Here is a 26,135-nt window from a genome sequence, read left to right as displayed (position 1 = left end):
ATGCAAAAAAACTATTGTGCTACGAGGGGTCGGTTATTTTAAATTAAAACCACTTATTTTAAGGTGTCTTTTTAATTTTCCGACCATATTCTTTACAATAAAATTACTAATTTTCATTAGAATTTCCATATTTGCTCTTCAACTTAAACTTAAAATTAAATTATGAACCTGAACTTGAAATAACCATACACTTCAACGTACCCCTGCGCCTTTGTGACTTTGCATGAGCCGGTCCCAATGTAAAGTTATAAAATAATATTCAAAGCCTACTCCGTTGCTTTTATTCCTTGATGCAGAGTATTTGTATTTTCACTGTTAACACATTGTGCATTGAAATGTTATATTGAAATATTATTTACGGAAACTTATTTATATTTCAGGAAGTTCGATTTAAGGTTCATGACCCTAAGGCTCACTCCAAAGGTGCTATTCTGGAAAATACGTTGAATGGTGGTCGAAACGCTGAGGAGGAGCCTCCAGTGCCGCCCCCACAACTTCTCCAACCAGGAAAGGTAATTTATTCTCGTGTGAAATTTAATAACTGTAACAATTAATCACCTGCCGTGCATTTTGCGAGCGTTAATTGGATTTATTGAGCGAATGAACATGCCTTTATTCCAGTGATTTCTGTCGTGTTGTTTTATTCATTTAACACTTATTCGTGTTCAATTTTATGTGGCATTTTGCGACTTTATGCAAATTTTTCCTTTATAAGTCGTTTTAAATGTCATAGACGACACTTTTTGTTTCAGGATATCAGCAAGTTGCTGGGCATGACTCCATCGGATATCGACAAGTATTCTCGGATCGTATTTCCTGTCTGCTTCGTCTGCTTCAACCTCATGTACTGGATCATTTACCTTCATGTTTCTGACGTCGTGGCTGATGATTTGGTGCTTCTGGAAGAAGATAAATAGAGGGTTTACATTAAATCCGCATATTTTACTTGGTCAATATCTCTAATATCCGCTAAGGAAGTTGCGAGATATTCCCAATACAAGTGTCCTAAGACAACTTACTGGGAAGTCTCAACCACTAAAAATGTATATGTAATCTTTGAAATTTACAAATTTTAACTTAGTGCCGTTATTAAAAAAAATATAATGCATTTAATTTTAAACCGTGTGCTTAACATGTTAAATGTTTGAACGTGACATAAAGGCAGTTAAATTATTGTGGTAAAGTTTCTGATAAATTATCAGATGCTCAAATCTAAGTAAAGTAACAAAAATCTGTGAAAGGGAATGTAACTAGTTTTGGGAAGTATTAATATCTATTAACAATATAAAATTTTAATACATTTAAAGGTTTAAAAATGTGATTGCAAAGTAAAATAAGTGGATTTAAATCACTATTATCAAAATTGTGTTATTCTAATGCTCAACTTTTTCCTGCATAGAATGTTTCGAAACAATTGTTTTCCTTATTGTATGAAGATTTAGTTTATTATGGTCTTTTCTCTTTTTTTGTAATATAAATGTAGATTATTTTTAGTTATTGTAGTTGTCATTATTTTTTAGTTATTACTGTATTTCATATAACGTAATATAACTTACTAAATATCATAGCTTTGTACCGTTTTGCGAATTATTTTCAAAGAACGTTGCAATATTTTAGGCTTTTTCTTTCAATGCATGTTGATCAATTTTTTATCATTTCAATTAATATCATTACATCAATAGATGATAATTCTAATTAAAAAAATGTCTTGTTTAATTATTTTATAACTTGGCATGCATGAAAGAAAAATGAAAGCATGATAATAGAATAATCAATTAAATCGCTTACTAGCTTCGTTATTCCATATGCTTTTCTACATTCCAGAATAGTCTACAAATTATTGCAATTATTAAACGTTATTAAGAAGTGAACTCAGCAAAACGTTAGGTTTTTTGTAAATAATTCTAGAATGATTAATAATAACGTTGAAGCTCAAGTAAATTTTATAAATATCGCTTGTAAATTTAAAATTCAAAAAGGATTTGAAGAGCTCTATGAGCTTATTCACTTCACTCTTAACAATACGGTTTATCTTAACACCAATATCAATGATACTTCAACATTTTTTCTCTAGCAGGAAGTAGACGACGTTATTCAAATACATTTTCCTTAACATTGTTCTTCTATGTCTTGTTCCAAAATACCAAGAGGTTTTATTTTAAAATAATAACAAATTTTGCTTTTGAGTGTTCGCACTTATAAAGCCATTGTTTTTATTTTCAATAGGCACGCTATGACTTCTTACTCATAATTTATATGTATGTAATAATCACGTTTTAAATCAACACAAACATATATTCGTGGATATCGTGGATTAGAAGAAATTTAGACTAAGATTTAGTAATCGCTTTATTCATGGAAATAATTACAATTATTGCTACCTTTAATGCTAAAATGCATTGCTCCTAAGTCATTTTCTTAGTTGTGTTCAGTTAGAATAGATATTGCACAGTAGTAAGGCGCAATGCTTCAATAGAAATAGTTTTATGTTTATCGCTAACACTATATAATGTTTTATGTAGTTAGGTGCGATTGAGCATTAGATTCGTTGTTCTTACAGGGAATTCATTCTTGGTTCTAGTTTTCTGATTTATATAGATGCCATGAATGAATAAATATTAATCCCTGTTAACAGCGTCTGTTGTCCTCCGTTATCTGAAACGCAGAGCTCCATTCTTCAGCTACGACTTATAAATATTAATATAGTAAACATCACTGCCCCATATATACACCGAAAAATCAATAATTTAGTAAGTAAATATTGTAGTACACTACTAACATAGTTGTTAGTGCGCGTCGTACGATATCTTAGTCAGTGCTAGAAAATCGTTCAATACTTATCAATCGTGCGTCTCTATGAGATATTAATTATATATTGGCGTTTACAAATCGTCTAGAGTTAGAGTTAATATAATAGTTACAATCAATAAACTGTTTAGTAATAATAGTGTATTAAATGCAAGATGCAATGCATTAATTTATTAAGGGTTATGTTTTAAAAAAGAAAATATTTATTCAATAAAACACATTTGAATATTCTAGGTAGTGTTTAGTGACAAAATATATATTTATTTGTTGGAAAAGGAGTCATTTCTTTCTTTAACATGAAAGCGTTTAGATTTAAATAATAAATCGCACAAGTATTTTTTTTATTTACTTTGTATTGGTTTGGTATGTTTGTGTAAACAAGCTCGTATACCTTAAATTCTGTTTCAATATATTGTGATTTTTTTTATGGTCGTCTATAATTTAACTCTTGGTACAAACATACATACGGGATATAAAATGGGCATTAAAACTTTATTTTTTGAAAAGACTTAATAAGTTTATGAAAAACTATTTTTAAATAAAAAAGACTGAGGGGCACTTCAGAGTTTGATTGCGATAAATTTTGAGACACTACGTCTTACGGTTGACATAAAAAAATGCAAAAGTGGATCAGAATGGGAACTTTATCATGTCCTCATGATATAACGTCACGTTAAGGAATGTATGGACCGTAAATTGGCTTAACCTCAATTTTTCCAACCTCAGATAACAATAATATCAATATATTTTCAATATTAATATTGCATTTTTAAGTATTATTTGATAATGAAATACTATTTGAAATGTGAAAAATCGTTTATACTGACGAAATCCTGCAACTTCGTCCTCTGTGATGGTGATTGTATAATAATTATAGTATTTGTATGATGTTCTTCCGCAAAACACTTTATCATTGTCTCAAATAAAAGCACCCTTCAACATGAGCTATCTATTAGGTTCTGTCTAGACGTACCAGAAGTAAATCACATTATATATCTGAAAATTTTTGATACTGTTAGGGTGCGTTCAACTTACGTGCGGCAGCGGCGCGACCCTAGTTGAAGTTCATTTGCCGCGCTAACCAATATGTTAGTATAAATTGAATTAAAGCCACTGCCTTGCGCGGCAGGCGATCCAGCTTGAACAGCCAGCGGCAGCTAGATCAGTCCAATATTGTAAGCCAAATTAGTAATAACTTTTAGATTTCTGGCACATGAAGACTCCTATACTAGCCTTTCAATACCTTTTTCGAGTACCAAAAGAGTCAATTAAATTGTCAATTGTTCATTTTTACGTATTCGCCACGCGAACCAATTCACTAAAACTACAAACGGTCCGGATGCGATTTCAAAAACCGACAGCGAGCGGTTCACCCGCGGCACATTCGAGCTATTTTTCAATGTAATTTGTACGCACCTTTACAATATCATTTGTATTAATTCCCATATAAATATTCTTCTGTGTTCACTTTTATTTGTCAAACTGGCTGTAAATGTTTAATTACAAATGCTTATATAAAGTTGTATGTAGAAATGATATAACAGAGTTGCCTCTAGACACATTACTCTTGGACAGTCTCAAATTCAAAATTTTAATCCGAGTCATGGAGTATCTTAGCCTCAATAGGACATTAATAATTAAATCAAAATCACATTATTCACGTAGGTCACGGAAATTACACTTATGAATGTAATTTTTTTTCCTTAATGAATTTACCGCCATTTCGTTAATTGAGTTGAGCTAATGAGAAGAATTGGCTTCTTGCCACTCTTTAAATCAACATTTACATAATCATCGTCTTACAAATCATTTCAACTACAAGTAATTAATTTCATGTAAAGTAATGCAACAAAAATACTCAAAAGTCAAATAGTGAATGCCATGAACGAGTAAGTCGAAAAAGTAAATGTAAAATATTACCAATAATGGAAAATAAATTGAATTCATGCATTCATGATTCAACGGTAACATCTCACTCTAAAAGGTTAAAGATTAAACATTGTTATAAGAACACTGTAATTAATATTATCTGAGTTGGAAAAATTGATATTAAAAGATCGAAATTGTAAGTTTCATAAAAGAATTGATATGGATGTGTATAAATAAGTAAATTTAATATTTTAAGTGTAGTATGTTGACTATCCTATCTAGTCAGAATATAAGTAAATCTTGATTAGTTTGTATTAATTGTGTAATTACTAGTCATTTTTGATGAAACTTTTGAATTTATTAAAATATAACCATAGATAACTTACGCTTCTCGAATAGACCGTTTATAATAAATTACCAGTAGGGAAAAATTAGGAAATGTATAACTTAGATTAATTATTACATAGTATCGTGAAGAACAACTTTTGTGTGTTCACAATATGGCTAATACTTACATCCCACATAAACGCACGTTTTTCTCTCACTCTTCTATAAAATTGTTAGTCTGTTTCCGTCTACGAATTTTTAAGTATACGAACTCTTTTTTATTGATCTCAAACTTTAGAATATTTCACTAATAACTTGTCTCTACATAACTTTTGCTTTCTGGTCCCTTTTAAATATCTGAGTTACATTTTCAAATAATTGAGTTCACTTTCAGAATAGGTAAGCCGCTAATCAAACGAAAAGTATATTTTCGTTAAATACGAGGAATCGCGATATTATCTTGACATTAGTATTTTTTAAATTTAAATTAAAAATTGAGCTAGTTATTATAATAATAAAGGGCAATAATTTGTCTGGTTTTCGTTCGTCATTATTCTCTGATGTGGACGTGGCCTAACTCTCTTTGTATCGAGGCTCACAAGTAAAACTATATTACATTAACTTTATTATGTAATTTTACAAAATGAGTAATAAATACATTTAAAAAGCATATAATATATAATTATTGTATTATCCAAAGTAAAATATCCTTCTTAAACTTTTATCAACTCTTAATAATTTATTTAACCTACGTGATGGATCTTCCTATGGAGCGATTTTTTAATTTATTCAGATTATGTACCTATTTGTACCAAGATTCTATAATCTGGTATTCTTAATGAAGTGCATATTACTATCCACTTTAAGAGCTTAATGAATACTGTATATTTTTCATCATGTGGTGTTCTACCAGAGACCTATCGAAGCAAAGAAAAAAATTACAAAAGCCGAAGCAAGGCAAAAACCGATGTGTAAAACAGATTGAAAAAATGTTGACGTTTACGTAAATGGACTTTGGATGAATTTGTACTTTTATTACCATTTACTTTGGTATGAAAGAGTTCGCGAATAAGCCAAGTTCTTAAAAGAAAATATACTTTTCTATCCTTCGATATCCTTAACTTTACCTAGCGTTAAATTAAGATCGCAATTATTAGTAGGTATATATTAAATGGCGTTTCCTAGATGATTCGTCTTTGAAAAGATATTCTAAAATATGTAGTAAATAGTTCATAAGAACCTACTAAAATATAACGTAGTTGTTTAAGTTATAATTGACACCATATTGATATTTGCACATTTCAATGTGGACTTTATTACTAGGATAAAATGACATTAACATATGGATAAAAAATGACTGCTGTGTATGCACAAAATATGAGTAGTATTTCAATATCCGAATGAATCATAATATTCATCGGTATATTTCAGCTTAAATTCTTATCGTAACTATATAATATAGTCAATAGTGAATAAATTAATATAAATTTTAAACATTATTATGTATAAAGTATAAATTGTAAGAGTAGAAAAATATACTTTGTCAACACCGACTGTTATAATTTTATTTAATAAAAAAAAATATTTGCTTTATTGGATTTAACGTAGTTTATTTCCCCTTGAAGGAGTTAAAAGCGTTTTAAAGATGTAGTATTTAATTATATGAGATAATTTTTAAACTATTTTAAAATTTTACGCACGAGAATATTGGTAATGATTTTAGGTATTATTGTCCACTATTATGTTACTTTAGTTTTAGTACAAATACTTGTTGCATAAGAATTGTTATACTAATAAGAATAATTTATCTTTTTAAATAAGTATTTATATTACTAATTATGTTAAATTTATGTTAAAGGATGGATTTTATATAATTCGTTGAATCATAGTTGTTGCTTTGTTAAAAATAATTAGTTAGTACACTAATATATATTTCTATTTATTACTGTTCAAAGAACATTATTTTATAACAAATATAATTTTGAATTATTATTATTTAATACGAATAGGTATTTAGAGAGAGTGTTTTTTTTATTGTCGAAACTAAACATTTGCTTTTACTTAAAATAGGATATTAATACATCTTGATTGAGCTGTTTGAATAATTCCTACAACCCTATTTAAATGGTATTTGTTTAGCGTTAATTTATTTTGACATTAAAAAGTTACAAAAATATATAAAATAAATACAAACATGCTTAACACAGAGCATTCTGAAACAAGTAGACTGTGGTATTCACATATAAACCAAAGGATAACTGTTTTAATAAAAATAATTTCAATACGTTTGCAGGCACATGTAGAGAAAAACATACAACTGATTTCGTTAACGTGACATCCCTTACAGCCTAAACACATGGTCGAGTTGGTGCGGCCAGTCCGGTGAGCGCCTCGCACCTATTGGCCTGGCGTCGTACTTAGTAAGTACATTATTACTATTGACGTCTGCGTCAATGATAATAATTTTGTGCGATGGACAATGCGACATACGATAGAATATGGTACCAAATCAGATCATGTGTTTAGGCTATAAGTACTGGTACGCAATACACCGAGCCGGTACGACCTAGGACGTCGCGGGTGGGCGGGGTTGCCTCTCTTTCTTTACTCTGTCTCTTTACGCGGAGTTGACTCACTGTATAAAATCTAATTGTTACACTTTGGCCTTGCGTTGAACCATTCCAAATGCCAAAAGCAAGTATGTCGGTACTTTAAGGAAATCGATAAATTTTTAATCCTACTTATGTAAAATTATCACATACCAAGCTTATATAAATAACGATTTTGAAAAAAATTGTGGATACTCGGCTGACTTTCATAATATATTATTTACATAGAATTATTAAAAACAATACATCAATCTCGTGTTGTAATTAATTTTAGGTGCATACTTAATTTGGTACATTTTACTTCAAATGCAAATAAAAAATAATACAATATATTTCGTTGTTATAAATAATTATGCCTTTTAATTAAATATTATTGCTTCAACTAATTGGAAGGAGGGAGGCAAATTTTCTTATTTCAATTTGTTTTAACTTGTTAAATTTTTTGACTATCTAAAATTTGGCCAAGTGTGAGTCAAACTCGCACTCGAAGGTTTCCGTACCATCAAATAAGATTTTTCAAACATTACAACTCTCTGTGAGACGAGAGTTTTTTTCTAATGTGCATACTAGCCATGCAAATATAAAAAATAGCCACCGTGGGTTTTATTACTTGTTATTAAAAAGTCAAAAGGAATACACTGTCACATTACAGTACTTGTGTAGTTATTACGGATTATGCAATGGTGAGAGAAATAGTTGAACATATTCGGGGCAGTCTTAATAATTATTGAAGATTGCAATTATTATTGTAATAATTCGGGTACGGAAACCTTCAAACAGGGTGGAAGATATATTTGTTAAAATGATATTATTTGTATTAGTAAAAATAGGAAAATTACAGATTTGATTATTCATATCTCCTACTTGCAATATTTTTGCAATATTAAGTGCTTCCAAATCGAAATAAAGCAGATATCATATATAATTCAATAATTATGCACTACGGCATTTTTTTATTAAATATTGCAATGGAGATGTGGATACAAATTAAGAAATGAACTGTAAGCCTTAGAGCTATTAGTTTTCTTACCTACATACAGATGGTTATACTGAAACTTTCTTCCTAATGTCTATTATTGGTATAATGAAATTTCATAATGATTTAAATAAATCATTGTAAAATTTTAGTATACAGACAATATTCCACTTCATTAACACGTTATCAATTAAATATATCTAAACGTAAATTGTCGTTTTATTTTAATGTTAAGGCAGTTGATGATTGTATTGGAGGCTCGATATAGATAGGTTGATTATCATCATCATCGTTCCAGCCGGAAGACGTCCACTGTACAAAGGTCTCTCCCAAAGATCGCCATGACGATCGGTCCTGCGCTGCCCACATACGACCTCGACGGACAGATGGTCATTGGGGTAGTAAAGTCCTCGAATGGTGACCACGAATCGGGAGACGTACCGTTGGTAGGGTCCCCACAAGATGAACGACTATTCTAATCAAGATCGCCGGAATAAGTTGGATATAATTTAAAAAATTGTTGGCTAAATTAATTTTAATTTAGATTACACATTATGAAACCAGGCTAATGAATGAACTATATTAAATTTGTGCTTAATAAAGCAATTAATGTTATGATTCAGAATTCGGAACTAAAACAACTGACTCATAATGGTACATTTCGATACAATTGCGGAAAGTATGTGATGACCCAAACCGAAGGTGTTACCTTACAATTCCGCACATGCATCAAACGTCGATAAAATATAATTTGGAAAAAATATATTAAAATATAACATAACTATATTTTTGATATTATATATTATAATATAGCTGTGTTAAAAGTCGCTTTGAGAAATCCAATTAGATATCCGACCAACGATTTGTTCAGCGACGCTCAGATGCTCCGCGTTCGAAACTCTACTTGATAAGAGTGGGGACGCATGCCCACAAATCAGATTCGACCACTGTGTCTGAACTCAACAGAGTTATAATACTTAACTAAAAACCATTATTCTTCTACAACTTAATGTTGTTTTTGGAATCGATATCCCCCCGCGCGCCGGCTGCAGCCCCGCTCTCGCCTCTTCACGTCATACGTCCGTGTAGGTACAAGCACATCTCAACTATGTATGTAGTAACAAATCGATACTCTGTGGGATGGATACTTACGTATGTATTATTTTCTGTAATATATTCTTATATAAGTCTTGAATGTTGTCGAACATTCTAGTTGGTAAAAAGAAAAATCAACATACATCTTTGTAAGCAACTATGTTTGCAAAAACAAATTTGTTTCTCAACATCAAGGTTCCTTTATGAATACTTTATGACGGAATATACGGTATATATTGTAGCGGTGTTTGTGAAATATGAGTTTGAAAGTATAAAGCCGCCATCTTGGTTATGCTATAATAATACGACCAACATATAAGCGTACACTCAATTGAACACCATTCACCATACACTTCTTCTTCTTCTAAGGCAAGAAAATGGCCCCAATTTTATTGTAGTAATACTTGAGAGGTTACCTGATGGATAAATTTGTCTACCATTGTCCCATTTTCTCTTAAACTTTGACTCTGGATAACTTTGGAAATGGCCCCGTCGATGACACCGCGATATTGGATGTCAATAGCTGATATTTTGCAGTTAGGACAGAAAACTGTATGGCGTGCTCTGTTGACGTTCTCTGTGAATGGTACGGGGAGCTTCGACATCTCTATGCAATCAACAGTTGCATAGATGTCGCTTCATCACGTCTATTACACGTAACAATCTGTAGGTATTGAATGAAGTTGCTAACAATGGAATAAACATTCTTCCGCGGTGTTTTAAGGATAATATGGCATGGCTAACTTCATAATTTCCATGAGTATGTCAAGAAATTTGTATACCGACACTTGAAAGGAGAAATTGACTAAGCGCCTTCGAACCGCCTGATTTTGCGTCGTTTAGTCGTATTCTTGTCCCTCTACGATGACTGGTCATGTCAATGGTCAATGTCACTTCGGCATTATGGATTTAACAAATTTTCACTTATTCTGCTCTACGAAGCGACACAGTGTTTTCTGTTTTTATTTAAAAATATTGGTCATCATAGCGGCCACATGTAAGCTTTGCCCTTGGAAATTTATAACTGAAGATGGTTATGACAACTTATTCACTTAGTTTATTTTGGCTGTAATTGAAAAAATAATTTCAATTGTGTACTTTAAACTGTCCTGATGTAAAATTATTTCGGTGTCGCTCTGTCAATTTCTCCTTTTCAGCGTGGACATCAAAATTAGTAATGCTTAGAGACAGCTAACTATCAGGTGAACTAGAGATTTATTAATTATTCTAATAAATATAAGATTAACTAATCTACATGAACTGAATCAGTTAAATATAAAATATTATGACCCTTTTAAAAATCAGAACGATGTATACAAAGGAAATAATAAAAAAGCAAATTGTTATCATATTTTTTTTTCACAATCACAATAATATAAAATATAAAATATTTCTTCATAGTCATTATTTTTAATTCTTTCATAAGGTGATGATTACTTTACATTAATTGATAATGTTAATGGACCTGAAACAAAAAAATATGGTTTTAACTAAGAAGAAAAAAGTTAACAAATAACAAAATTCTTAACATATTAATAAATCTCATCTCATTATCTACGAGTAAAGTATAATTAAAGAAGATCGCCAGCTGATCAAATTTGCTGAATGATGTATTGATGGTTAATAATGGACTGGTCTCTTATTATAAAAAGCTGGCGGTTATTAATAATCTGAGGTATTATAGTAGAGCGTAGATTTAAAAACAATCTGGTGCCAAGCAATCTAGCCAAACTCTATAAGTAAAAAGCGATTCACTCGATCGTATGAAATATGCAGTCATTGATAGATTGTCAGATGACGGCTATTATCTTGTAAAAAGGAGATAGCCACTACGTTTTAAGCAACATTTTGCTTTCAAACATAGCCGGATTATACTTCGTGGCCAATCGCGAAACTGTAATTACTACTATTTCAAACGTATGCCAAATGACTGCACGTTTCATGCTAAACTAATTTTCAATTTTTACTTAGACAGTGCCGCCTCTTATTACGCAGTATTTACATCATCTGTACCATGAAGTTTTTAGTAAACAATGTAAGAGCCGCATAAAAATTGTACTGTTTTGTTTTCATTATCCTGAAAATACGTGGGAATTATTTTAAGAACTAAATAATCATGGATACATAAAATATGATACCTCAAAAACTAAAACGGTGTAGAGTGACTTTTGATATATATTATAAGACAAGAAAGATTACGAGATTCTGCAGTGCAAGAACCATTGTTGTGGGCTAAACTGGTGTGTTGTGGGTAAAATACAGCTATTTTAAAAATTTTGATAAACAGTAACATTCATATATTAATTTGTATACTTGCTAATGGATTCATCGCATTTTTAAACCTGATTATATTTAGTGCAGCACGCGACAGTAAAGTAAAACAAATTGTGTCCAGTATGGTGCATATTATCTACTTAATTTGGCGTACGGCAAATTAAGTTACGTTCGTAATGTTACGTTCCCGCGAAATGTTTGTACACTTTTGTATAGAGTGTTCGAATCTAACTATTCAAAACTATACCCAAATTATTCGTCTTATTTATATTGTAAGTTCAAAGGGAAATAGCACTTCCTAAAACCAGAAATCAAATGAGGCGTGCGTATTTCTAAGTGCTTCAGATATACTTACTCGGTACGCCACATCATAGTTTTGTAGACAGAACGTTGATGCAGTAGGTAGGTAGTAGGTTATTCTCATCCATGCATACTTACGTATGATGAAAATGCTGTTATGTGCTGTTGACTTCTCCCAGTTTGGTGCTGTTCCCACATTTTCTCGTATACGGATTCCAAGCTCTGGACGTACTGCTTAGTATCGAAAAGTGTACTCTCTAAACGTGCATTAGATACTTTAGCTCTAATGTACTCACGACTGTAAAGTAAAATTAATTTTAATTTTTATCCTCTTAATAATAATTGTAGCATCGAAAAAATACCCTGATGTTAACAATGACAATCTGCAGACAAATATTTTATTTATAGTAAGAAAGGAAAGCCTTGCTCTGTTTTATGGAATCTACAATCGTGAATTAATGTATTAGAATTAACCATTTATAGAAACATCCGTTCAGTTTAGTACCATACTTTCGTACCATTACCCATAAAAACAGCACTCTTTTAAACATAAATCAATATTTAGGGCATGTCCTGTAAATCCATGTTCCTGATTCATCTGATGATGATTTGGTGAAAGACGAAGGAGTCCTAGCGTGAATCTTCTTATTTTCTTGGGATAAAATGTTTTGTTTCCTTCTAGGATTTCAGCGAATTCTGGCTTTAACATAATTAAGTCTTCTTAGTTGTAATAACAGTCGAAGAGAGAGGCTCCATCAAAATACTTACAGTCCCTATATGCCAAAGTCAAATTCAAATAAGCTTTATTCAATTAGCCTTAAACTATGCGCTTTTGAATATTAACCATAAATATTTCTTTTAAAATACTGAATTTTTATGAAGAAGTAGTGAGAAGACTTAAGAAAAGTAAATCAAGAGACTGTCTCAGATCACGTTATTGGTACATATTGATAGCTTTGAAGTCGGTGCCAAGCCCAATGTAATAGTAGGTACCTACACTCGCCACGCGTAACTTTGAGCGGCGTAGCTTCGTCTAGAACAAAACAACCCAAGCGGACAGAGAAGCGTGGCCAGTCAACCTTAATAATTACAATAAGAAAGCTTTATTTTTATATTAAGTTTTATTTTGTTTAGGGCTTGGCACCGACTTAAAACCTATCAATAGGTAGCACATATAAATAATAGTATTTTATTAATATTTAAGGTAAAGGTTACAAACCTTTACCTAAGAGGTACATTAAATAAAATTTTTAGTTATTTCATTTCTGATTTTGAAGTCAGTTTTTTTATAATAAATTGCTTACTTATAGTATAAAGTCTTAGTTCTGTTTCCTTTTTTGTTACTAAGAAAATTTAAAAACAACCCATAAAGCTTAATTCAAAGCAAAAATTAAAAATTATATCAATCAATGTAATATAATATAAAATAATTTTTAAGATTATGAATGCAATAGTTAAGTGTAAAGGCACCATAACGTGTTTAATTACTTACTATTGTGTGTCACAGCCTAATTGTACTGCAATTTCCTCGTATTGATTTCTGTCTCTTGCTATTAACTCGGGGCAATTTAATGACATAAGCTGTGATGCAGCAACTCTGGAACGATTATAAATTCAATGATGATTTATAATATAAATGAATTATTTTACATTCAATCTCTTTTAGTGGTTTTTTATCAATATATTTATTTGCATTATACAGTTAAGACAAGCATTCAGTATATTTCCATGGTTTTAAAAAACAAAATATTATTAGATTATATAGATCTGTAGAACTAAATTGAGGAAGTCCTCAGAATGGAATAATAAGGTGTTTACTTTTAACGAGAAAGTTTTACTCTACTACCCACAGGGCAAGTTTAAAAGATTTTTGATATTCCTGACCAGAATACCGTTGCAATTTTACAGAAATGCAACGGCAAATTTGACGTTATTTTGGCGTAAGTATTATTTACGTCTTCCTATCTCAGATGTAAGCAATGGTTTGAGCTTGTAAAGAAGATCAACGAAAGATCGTCATCATGTGGCTTTCTAAAGCAATACTTCGATACTAGTTAATGTGAATCTAATCGTTGATCATTTTCTATTTCAAATGAACGAGTAGTAAATATGTCTGTCTGAAAGTATTTACGTGAATAGAAAAAAAGTCAGGAAATGACTTTAAGATAGAGGCAAGTGGATGTTCTCAATTTTTAGCCACTTCAATAGTAGGCAGCCGTGATTATGTGTAAAATCTAGAAGCGCTCGTGAAAATCCGTTGGTTACATAAATTACACTTACCATCGAGTACTTCACACGCGTAATAATTTTACGTTATGCAAAATTATGTTACACTTATAAGATTATTTTAAAACTTAAATTATGCAGTCCATATTCACTGCTTTAATTTTGCGTGGTAAATTGTATTTACAGTGGATAAAATTAGTAAAAATTTATTCAAATTAAAAAGACTCCATATTTTTGCACAGGTAAAATCTTGAACACTTATTGAGATTAAAAATACTCTTGATCATAACTTAATTCATAAATATAATTATAAAACAAACTGAATTATATGTCCACCTAGAAATATTGTCCTTTGAAATTTTGAAATAATATTATTTTTTAACTTTACTATTTCTTTCAAATATTTACATAATTATACAATGATATTTAAAAGTACTATAATATCATTGATTCTATATTATAAAATGTTAGCGATCTGGCTACAGCAGTTAATCAGACGGATAGCAACGCTACACATTGAATTTAAGAATTGAAAAAAATTACTAAAAAGAAATAGCCAACGGTGTCCTTAAGCCATTTAGTTAAATTGAGTATTGAATAAATTGCTATGTAGTAGTTTGGGGTACGTTATGTTTGTTAATTCAGATAAAAATTATAAAAGATATATTTTTTTTTATGCAATAGGAGGACAAACGAGCGTACGGGTCACCTGTTGTTAAGTGATCACCGCCGCCCACAATCTCTTGCAACACCAGAGGAATCACAGGAGCGTTGCCGGCCTTTAAGGAAGGTGTACGCGCTTTTTTTGAAGGTACCCATGTCGTATCGTCCCGGAAACACCGCACAAGGAAGCTCATTCCACAGCTTTGTAGTACGTGGAAGAAAGCTCCTTGAAAACCGCACTGTGGAGGACCGCACATCCAGATGGTGAGGATGATATCCTAACTTGTGGCGTGTCGTGCGAAGGTGGAATTCGGCGGCAGGAAAATATTCCCTGTTTAAGACGCTGAGGCCCTATTTAGTTTTGGTGAATGATATCTTTCCCGTAATAAATTGTCAAAATTAATCATAATATGCCTTTTCCTATCAACAAAGCCTTAACATACAAAACTTCAACAAGTTAAATTCAAATTAAAAAAAAATCTTTATTCACTGTAAAACTTTATAAGTTATTTAGCGCAAGTCAGAATGAAGTACCAAAGTTACGAGAAAGACATATTTTAATAACCAACTTTAACATGTTACTTTTGTGTTACAGTGATGTACGCATCTTAAAATTTCACCCTTATCATTTTGTAATAACGTGCCTAAGGAAGTATATCTTCAAAAAAGTTTTTTTTTTATACCTCGAAGCCAAAGTATTCCCAGGAAGTGTGACTACAGGTGTTCCAGCCCAAAGAATATCCATTGTAGTGGTGTGCCCGTTACAAAGCGGCGTATCTAGGCATATATCGGCTAACTGACCTCGACGAACATGCTCTTCCTTACACGCTATCTTTGAAAATATAATACGACCAGCTGGTAATCCTTTAACAAACCAAATTTATAAAAGTAAAGATTAAATTAAATATAAAGCATAAAAAGCACTATAAGCTTTTAATAAATCATAATGTATAATTAGTTACCAAAGTACCTAAACTTTGTGTAAAATTATGTATATTCGGTTCACCAGCCGTTGGGAAATTTAGAAGCCATAATATGCTGTTCGGGACTTGTTGCAGAATATTCACCCACACCTTCATTATTCCGGGATCTGTTTTGTAAAGCTGGTTAAAATTACAATAGATTACAGCATCATCGGGCAGGCCGTATTGTGCTCTTGTTGTTAAGACTGCACTATCGCATATTTCCTCGCCAGACGCTATTTTTTCATTATAACACATCATTGTAAGGCCGTTTAAAATACGCGTCTCTCTGAACTCCATCTATAAACATAAACGAAAATTTAGTAAAACTATTAAGATTCTTACCGTGGAGCACATTGATTGTGTAGTTTACATGTGTGATGTGTATAATATAGCAGTGAACTGTGTATTTGAAACAGAACTGAGAACATCATGTGTAATGCTAGAACATTCGTTCGTCATGCTCACTAACGGCCGTTTTCAATAACCTATCTATCCTTAGTTTAACTTACTAGGGGTAGACAAATCTATCCTTTTCCGCTTACTTACATTTCAATAACCTGTCGACATAAAGCATTGGACTTACGGCCGATTTCAACAACCTATCTATCTTTAGTTTAACTAACTAGAGGTAGACAAATCCATCCTTTAACGCTTACTTACATTACAATAACCTATTGACAGATAGCATTCGACTATAAGTATATTGGACATAACTATGGATAGAAAAGATCTTGTCATTAAATGGTGACAGCAATGTATCCCTAAGTTAAACTAAGGGTAGATAGGGTATTGAAAACGGGCGTATAACTATATTGGACATAACTATGGATAGATAAGATCCTGTCATTAAACGGTGACATTAATGACTGTATCCGACTCTAGAGATACGTTATTGAAAATGGCCGTAAGATGGCAGCCGAGTCGTCTCTTTCCCTCAAATGTGTGCAAAGGGAACGATGGTTGCTCCACCCGTCAACTCGTGAACGGGAGTACCCGTTCAAGCAGTAGCTTGTCTTGCCAAGTCGACCTGTTATAGTAAACAAAAATCAGTGTATTATGACGGTGATCACTACCATCATGTTCACAAAGCATCCTTACACAAAAAATGAATTCAAGCTCTAAAGATTGATTGATGCGTCCAGTATTAGATGATTTATATTTTTACATTTTCTTTTTTATATGTTTTATGAAATATTTTATAATATTTAAAACGGATTTAATTGTGAACACAATTCATGTTTTGGATCCAGCACCTTACAAACTAATCTGTTTTGTATATAGCAGCTATTGTAAAATACTCTATTGATTGAAGAAAGAGTGGCTGTTGAGTTACTTGTATGTTCTTCGCACGAGCTCTACTATTTTCGTGCCTAATAATATGGTAGATTCAGTAAATTCAAAAGAAATATTTATAGTGACTATTCAAAAGTGCTTAGTGTAAGCCCGATTGAATAAAGTTTGAGTTTGACTTTGAACATCGCACATTACTTACGTACTATACACGTCTGGTGTACGTATTGTAATACAAATAATATCTGGTGGTAGATATTTTAATAAATTAATTTCAATAGATTAATAATCAACACCACAATTTAAAGTAACATGTAGTTACAGATTACATATTTTGACTTTTCTTTCTGTTATAAATTGATACACTATAATAATATTTGTGTATAGAATAATATTATAAATTATTTGATTTAAACAAACATTGACGTAAACTACATGGGTAATTTTTAGCAACACAGTTAAGTGAAACTCAAGTAGCTACAATTAATGACAGCGAAAGTTAGTTCACTTACCTCTATCTGTTTCTCATCATTCAGAGCTTTTATAACACACTCAGGAATGTCTATGTATCTTGAAATAATACTTAACGGTTCACAATTATTATAAATGATTTTCTTGTCTTCTTCAGTTACGGTAAATATACCATCTAATTCATGTATGCAGTTAATTAATGCTGCAGTTTCATTAATATTACCATTATTGGTCCTCAGTGTATATTTTTTTTTCAAATGCGGAAACATTTGTTTGTGGTCTCCAACAAAATACGTATATGGCATATAAGCAAATTTCTCACTAAAGTCTCTCTCAGTACCCATTGGACACGATATTTGATCACAAATAATATAATCCAAATAAGTTGCTCCGCTCGTACTAGGATAGCCTAACCACATTACTTGAATGGGTGCAGGACGTAACGCAAAAATTTCATTTCTGGCACCCTTAGTATAACCGTTCATATTAACTAGTATTTGAATTCCATCATTATTAATTAATTCCGCTGCTTCACCATTACATTTAATAAGAGACAAGTCTTCGAAATGTTCTGAATCATTATTTATTTTACTCCGGAATGTTGAATCATCGCTTGGATTTAAAGCATAACAAAATATTTCAAACTTCATACGATTATGTAAGCCTGGAACCGATTGCATCAAATGTGATGTTGGGTGATTACCAAAGTCACTACTTACATATCCCACTCGTAGACGCTCATATTTTTCTTTGAAGTGTCTAAAATTCAATCCTTTTAGGGAATTTACTTTTTCAAGGTACAAATTAGCGTGACGAGTTGCAATTTCTTTGCGTGTCTTATTAGAAAATGGATACAAAATGGAATGATGTGGATGAACGGACGGTAATTTTTCGCTATGCAATTGATTTTCTATTATAGATATAATTTTACTCATACGTTGCTCATAACCAACCCAATCACAAACAACTTGAAGGCAATGGGCTAAGTTACAAAAGGCATCAGGAAAATCAGCTCGAATCAAGAGTGCATCTTTATATGATGATATAGCATCAATAATATTGCCCATATCTTTATATATACTTGCCAAATTACAGTGCGCATCAGCAAATAAAGGATTTATTTCGATAGCCTTCTTAAAGCAAACAAGAGCACCCGAAACATCTTGTAGCTCTCTTAATGTATTACCCATATTACTATAGGCATCTGCGAATGTTGGTTGATTATTTATGGCTTGTTGATAGTGCAATAAAGCTTCATGATGCTTGCCTGCAATTATTTAAACAACTTTGAAAATGGGTAATAATTTATTATAAATATAAGATGAAGTGTATCTCATTCATAAGATGATTTATTATCTTCTGGTATCTTTCATGTGTCCGATTAATGCTCTGACGAACACGGTTATGTTATTATATTGCAAGCTATAACTATATTGTTTTTTAAATAAATATTATAAAAAAAAGTTACATTTTGCAATGGCTATTTATATATTCGCATGATTAGTTATAATTACATTTTTCACAATTATCACTTGGTAATTAAAATTGAAATTGAATGTTCAGTTTTAAGAATGGGTAAAAAATAACAATGTATAAAAAAATATATTCATTAAATAGAAATAGATGCTTACTAACCTTGCTGCTGTAACAGAGACGCAAGATTATTATGACTCACAGCAAAATTAGGATATACTTCTAACGCTTTCATATACAATTTAGTAGCTTCTTCAATTTTACCTTGTTCTCTTTTAACATTACCAAGATTGTTTAATGAATCAACGTGAGATGGGCATAAATTCAAAGCTTTATTATAGCAATCTTCTGCATCTTTAACGAGGCCCTTCTCTTTTAGAGCATTAGCTAGATTACAGTAGGCATCTGGGAAGTTAGGATGTAATTCAATTGCTCGTCTATATGTTTCTATGGCAAGATCTATGAAACCTTGTCTATAGTAGAGGCATGCCAAGTTTCCATGAATAAAACCATTGTTTGGAGTAAGCTTCAATGATTGAAGATATACTGCTACCGCCCTGAAAATATAAACAAATGATCAACACGCGTTTTAATCTTTGAAGCGTTTGATGTTGTCCAAATAAATCCAACTTCGAAATACTTAGAGTGTTAGTATTTATCAAATAGGAAACATGTGGATTTTAAGAAAATTACAATCACAGCAACAAACAAAACACTAACATAAAATTGAGGAATATATTTCTTATTCATTTATGGTTTCTTAATAATATAAATGGTGTAATTATCCTTACATTAATTGTTAAAACTACCTCATATCACATGATAAAGCTTTTAATCACTTGCTATTTGCTTTTTCTGATCATACAAGGTCACTAAAATTTTGAGTTCCTATAAAGTTACTTTTATGTAAAACAAATGGTGTGCATCATCAAATCAATTTTATGACTCCGCGACAGTAGTAAATATATCACCAAGAAATTTAATTATTATTATCAAATGAAACTTTTTTGTTCTATATTTATGAAGTAAAAATTTATTACAATATTTATTATTGTTACTCTGTTAAGGTTTGCTTTGAGTGTTTGCGCTTCCTTGAGTTGATTTGAGCCGACTTTCGATGCTCGGAACGCCCTAAGAATTTTTCTTTTAAATGGTTTTGTATGTTATATTTTAGTATATAATGAGATTATATAATTAGAGAAATTAGTTTATATAGGATTACGTAATTCGGAGTGTGAGCGTCTAATCATCACTGTCCTGAAACGTTCATAATATATACATCAATGAATAAAATTTGTCCGGCGTTTCATTTTTTTTTTTTCATTGATTTATTATTAATTATAATTCCATACAAAGAGGGTCCCTCTTTGTTTCTGTTTTTTCTATTTTTTTTAATGTATTAAATTCGTCTGGATGGCTCACTAGGAAACCATGTGTAGAGCCAACCAGTGATTACCGACTGCTATGTTATTTTATTTCATGTTAATAATGAATGAAATTGAACTAAAACTGACAACTAAAACAATATTAATCTGACTTTAAAGTATACCTATCTTATAATAAGAAACTTTATAAAATTAAATAGTAAGTAATAGATAAAGCAAATAGTTATAAGTAAATATACATAATTAAATATATAATGTTATATTAATTTTGAATTGATAATTTTCTCAGTTTCATCATAGCTTTATTTTAAAAGCCACTCTCATACTGTAGATCTTACTTTATTTTTATTTTTAGCATTTCATTGCATGACATGTTTGTAATACAATGTCATGTCATGCAATGCATGCTTGTAGTTATTTAGCTAGCTAATAGTAGTTGTACTTACATCAAAATGATGTAATAAAATTATATTTATAACACTAATAAACAACAGTTTTATAATAAAAGTGCAATAAAAATCAGCTCATTAACTCTTGGCGAATTAGTTTACCGGAGGGCTTAACCTGAGCAGTAAGCGCTGAAAGTTTTATCCATAGACAAGAATAAAAGGTAAAATATGAATTTAATATTTTGTGGCCAAGCTTGTTACGATGAACCGTTTAATATTAAAGCGGAGAACTTTAAATTTATCAAAGGGATAATTTTGTAGGTTTAAAATATGAAAAGAGAGGGAAATTACGCGAAGCTTGAGCAAGTCGCTATATCTGTCTATTTTAATCTCTTCTATTGGAAAAATAACAGAAATAGTGGAAGGTTACGTTTATTTATATTGACGATAAAACTTCATTAACACTCATAAAAGTTCAGCACTTATTGGTTATTACATCATGATCAGTTATATTTTTAGATACACTTGCTTGTATTAACTATTTTCCATGAGACATTAAATTTACTAAAGCCCGTTTAGAATTTAATAATATAAAAAATATAAAAACGTAAGTAAAATAGAAAATCTTAGTACGAGGCAGAATATTATTAATATAATATAAAATTATATAAATAATTTACTAGATGTGTTTAATTTGCAGATAATTCTTTTTAAATCATAAAAACAGTTAGGTTGCAGATATAATTGTACTAAAAATATTGTTGACAATTGGTGTATCAGTGTCTAATAAAATAGAGATAGAGATAATAAAGATTATCCTTTCTTTAGGTAGGAAAATGACATTAAGGTGGGTAATTTAGTCGATAGTACAATCATTAGTACGTAAGTATCCATCTGTGGTATAAATATTAATTAAAATTATTTTCTTTGCGCTACATGCCGGATGTGTGTGTACTATAGCAGCGGCTTTTGTTTGTCATGAAGCAGTAAAGGCGGGGATACACAAGCCAGTAAATCAGAAAAGTAGTTGGCATGATGCAAGATATGCGCTTGCATGCCAGTAATAACATTGCGTATACACAGGACAGTTCGTGAGTGAACCCGTACCTCTTCTTAAGTAATTTATAAAATCTAAGTAAATTTAACAAAATCAATGAGTCAGCTACTGGTATGCCCGTAACTGTCGCATCGGATACACGTGCCGGTTTGGCAACCCCCGGGGCCCCTCTCTCAATGGGTATGCAAGTAAATCAAAAGTTGTGAGCGACATGTATGCCAGTTACAGGCAACCAGTTAGCGTATGCACATTACAGTAGCTGGCATGTGCAAGGAGCTGGTATGCTAGTGTGCAAGCTAGGGGCATGTGTATCCCCAGCTTAATGTGCATGTATTGTTTCGTTTTGAAGAGCCCCGTAGCTTATGAAATTACTGGGATGGTGAGAGTTATCTTATCTCTCTAAGTAACAAGCGGAATTTAGACGCCACTCAGCATATTGAGATTTTCAAGTTATTTGAGCGACACTGCTGGGCGTGTCACTTGAATTCAGGTAAACATTATTCTCGTCTCATCACTTTTTCTCAGTGTATGAAATTATTTTTTAAATTTTTCAATAGTTATTATTATTATTATTATTAATGGTATGTGTATTAAGTAAAATAAGATTGTCTCAAAGTAAATATACGAGTGGTTTATGTAGTAATTGAATAAACTTTGTTAAGCTACGCAAATTTCAGTTAGACAATATTAATATTTGTTAGCTTATGGTAAAAGTAAATTTACTCAATGCAATGAGGTCTTTATAAAGAAAACAATTATGCTAAACTATGAAATTAATTACAGCATAAGTACTTATTTTTATGATAACTACAATATAAAATTTATTAGTTTTATTTCACAAATGATTTATTAATTTATTGTTAAAGGAAATATAATACTAGAACTATATAGTAGTAATATCAATAATCATTATGCGCAATATACAATACACAGGAAGCTATATAATTTCACATTGAATAATTTAAATTAAATGAAAATAATAACCATACCCTTTAATTTTATTTTTAATCCAGTCAATGCAGCCATCTCTATAATCAACCTGTGAAGCGACTTTCGGTGGTTCAATATTGATGATCGTGTAGACAACGACACATTGATAATCCATAACACTATCATAATATTCTCAGCATGGAAAGCCACTCACGAGTCTCTCGAGACCTAAAACTTCAAGACGATGATAGCTCTCCACTCATACGCGTCCGTTCTTCGACTCTACAGACACCGTTACCGCACCTTTGCCAAAATGTCTCAGATCTCGACGCAATCGCCGACCTTGTAATCACGTTTACGAAACCGCGGGAAGATATTTTGTCAAGCCATAGAATCTTTATATTACGAATATAACATTCAAATTTATAAATAGGGCACTTCACTCTTATATACATGTATTTCAATCATCTGGGATGCGTTCCAGTAAAAGTTTTTAACAGTCGTAAAATGTTTACGTGCAGTTAAGGCAAATATTGATTGTAAAACGACGTGACTCGATGAGAGCTGCGAGAGACTGCTGGCTGGCTAGTGGCTGCTCACGAAACAAGCTTTCGTTTAAATCCCTAAGTTCCCCACATGGATACACTGTGCGCAGTATAATTCTTTAAATTTATTCCTTATTCCCTCCAGTGTAGAGTTGAGTTCGCTCTACCGATGGATTGAATAAAAAGTGCAAAAAATTTCTTTGAAAATTACTGAAAATTTGAACATTATTGATAATTATACGTGTATGTATAAAGTTATCATATTTATGATTTTATATTATAAATCGAGTGATAGCAATTGTCAATAGTATAATTATGTATGTTTCACATTTTTACTGAAAATAATTAAATGAGCAATGTATTCGTTCTTTATCGATTTTACAGATTGAAAATTTGTACGAACATAAATTATTAAAACTCGACCATTAGGGTGGTAATCCACGCTGACGTAACACGGGAAAAAATCAATATTAATAGGCGTTACTTATACCTTAAGACCTTCTCATTATCTTTAAATAAAATTACTAAATATAACCCTATTTACATACGCACACAGTTAATGAAGCTCAGCGAATATTAAAAACAAATCTAAGGATTTTGTGATTACACAAATTACATATCCATATTTTAATACATACACATAATAATTTATGCTTTGTTTGAGATTTATCTTTAGCTTTGTTTTCGATAACGCTCTGTTATTTTCTTACAATTAATTTTCCTCCACTACAAAACACTCATTAGTTCTGACAAGTGACAAACAGTTGAAGTACTCACCCAAACATGGGTCGCCCCACTAACCTACTTATATGTATTTATTTAGACACTAATATAAATTACATTTACCAAAGCTATTATTTGTTAAATCTTATAAACTATGTTTTATTATTATAATGTAATCAAAATACTTTTTGATTGATTGAGGATTTGAGGGATGATGGGCGATTAAATAATATGTGTTGTTTTAAAACACCAGAGGTAAGAAAATGCTCTAATCTCAAAGGTCACTAAGTCGTTTCATTTCGTGAATACTTCAGGCGGTAGAATATTTCTTCAAAAACATTTATGCGAAACGCGCTGTTTTTGAATGTAAAACATGTTGATATTTAGTGACGCGGATGTTAGTCTGCATATAAACATGACTGCGGACGTGATGATGAAACTTGATAGCTTCATCAAAAAACCACTATGATATATCATGCTGTAGAAGGTGAAGAGAGTCCCAAACGAGAATCAATGATAACGGACTGACTCTACATAATATATTATATAGTGCTGATGTAGATGAGACTCTTTTATATGACAATAATGACGAGATGAGCAGGACGTTTAGCTGATGGTAATTGATACGCCCTGCCCATTACAATGCAGTGCCTCTCAGGATTCTTGAAAATCAACAATTCTGAAAGGCACTACAACTTCGCTCGTCACCTTGAGACATAAGATGTTAAGTCTCATTTGCCCAGCTATTTCACAACTACGGTGCCCGGCCCTTCAGACCGAAACACAGTATTGTTTACACATTACTGCTTAACGGCAGAAAAGGCGCCGTTGTGGTACCCATAATCTAGCCGGCATACTGTGCAAAGGAACCCCCCACTGTTAAAGTGCGTATTGGATTAGAGATATACTTTAAGGGGACTAGGAAAGAAATACTTAGAATGAAGGAGATGCTGAATAAAATTGAAATAAGCCTGGGAAATATAATGTCAGAATCGTGACTAATGGAGGTTCGTAACCGCTGCGTATCCTTCTGGGAGACGAAGTTAGAGGCGTGATAGATTAAATTTTTTCACTTATATGTACGTAATGATAAACATAAATTTTTAGTACACATAATAATTTATATTTAGTCGTAATAGTTTTGTTATGCTATTATAATATAATAGTTATATTATCACTATATAGTATATAAGAAAGTCGCTTCCCGCTGTCTCTTCCTATGTATATTATATATGGCGTTGAGCACTTTTCTTGGGATTTTGTCGTTAGCGTAGACTCTCCCTAAGGCGATAGATATACTTGTATTTCTTTGTTCTCATTGTTTATTTTATAAATGTAAGTAAGAGTTATGACTGCGATCAATACTGTATGGAAAGATGGTGAAATATCGACACCTAATTGCGTTTCTCAAAGAGCTAAGCTAAGTGTAAAATGTTATACTCACGTCAGGACACGTGACCTGATAGTAGAATAGCACGACGAATAAATAAATTTAAAGATTTGTTTTGTTACACCAAAGAAGTATTACTTCTTGCGCGCATAGCATGCATAGTAATACACACACTTTTTTTTATTTGACAGTGGAATCTAGTGGAAACTGCCTATTTTTTTAAATAAATCAGTTATATTAATATTTTTATAATAAGGAACTTCGTTCCTATCCGGTGTCCCACGACACCACGCGGTTTTTTTATGCTATACTTCTTACGAGAAATATCTCAAATCAAGGATCCAGTAATCTTAAACTTTTATTCCCCAAT

At 31.5% G+C, this 26,135-nt stretch overlaps 2 protein-coding genes across 5 annotated transcripts in view; one reads left to right on the top strand and one right to left on the bottom strand.

The window, feature by feature from the left end:
- Positions 1 to 1,502, top strand: part of LOC126978690 (gamma-aminobutyric acid receptor subunit beta) — an 80,126-nt gene extending 78,624 nt beyond the window's left edge. For both annotated transcript variants that reach the window (XM_050827697.1, XM_050827696.1), the window contains exons 9-10: positions 381 to 512; positions 753 to 1,502. In XM_050827697.1, coding sequence (XP_050683654.1) covers positions 381 to 512; positions 753 to 917 — 297 coding nt within the window. In that variant the 3' untranslated portion in view covers positions 918 to 1,502. The remainder of the gene's footprint in view (positions 1 to 380; positions 513 to 752) is intronic.
- Positions 1,503 to 11,024: 9,522 nt separating this feature from the next.
- On the bottom strand, positions 11,025 to 23,699 carry LOC126978967 (UDP-N-acetylglucosamine--peptide N-acetylglucosaminyltransferase 110 kDa subunit-like). 3 transcript variants are annotated; one of them, XM_050828099.1, is made up of 9 exons: positions 23,411 to 23,699; positions 23,167 to 23,335; positions 19,509 to 19,903; positions 17,915 to 19,140; positions 16,118 to 16,409; positions 15,831 to 16,011; positions 13,751 to 13,855; positions 12,397 to 12,556; positions 11,025 to 11,149 (listed from the first exon to the last, which is right to left on the bottom strand). In XM_050828099.1, exons 2-9 carry the CDS (start codon positions 23,280 to 23,282, stop codon positions 11,141 to 11,143), a joined length of 2,484 nt encoding a protein of 827 aa, XP_050684056.1. In that variant the 5' UTR covers positions 23,283 to 23,335; positions 23,411 to 23,699; the 3' UTR covers positions 11,025 to 11,140. The 3 variants fall into 3 exon arrangements, with proteins under 3 accessions (XP_050684056.1, XP_050684055.1, XP_050684057.1); XM_050828098.1 differs by having other exon boundaries at positions 23,167 to 23,699; XM_050828100.1 differs by lacking the exons at positions 11,025 to 11,149; positions 12,397 to 12,556; positions 13,751 to 13,855 and having other exon boundaries at positions 15,837 to 16,011; positions 16,110 to 16,409; positions 23,167 to 23,699.
- Positions 23,700 to 26,135: the final 2,436 nt, after the last annotated feature.

Source organism: Leptidea sinapis, chromosome Z, assembly GCF_905404315.1.
Source record: "Leptidea sinapis chromosome Z, ilLepSina1.1, whole genome shotgun sequence".
Taxonomy (NCBI): Eukaryota; Metazoa; Arthropoda; class Insecta; order Lepidoptera; family Pieridae; genus Leptidea; species Leptidea sinapis.
The sequence above is the reverse complement of the archived record's forward strand: the minus strand, read 5'-3'. Positions and strand labels throughout refer to the sequence as shown.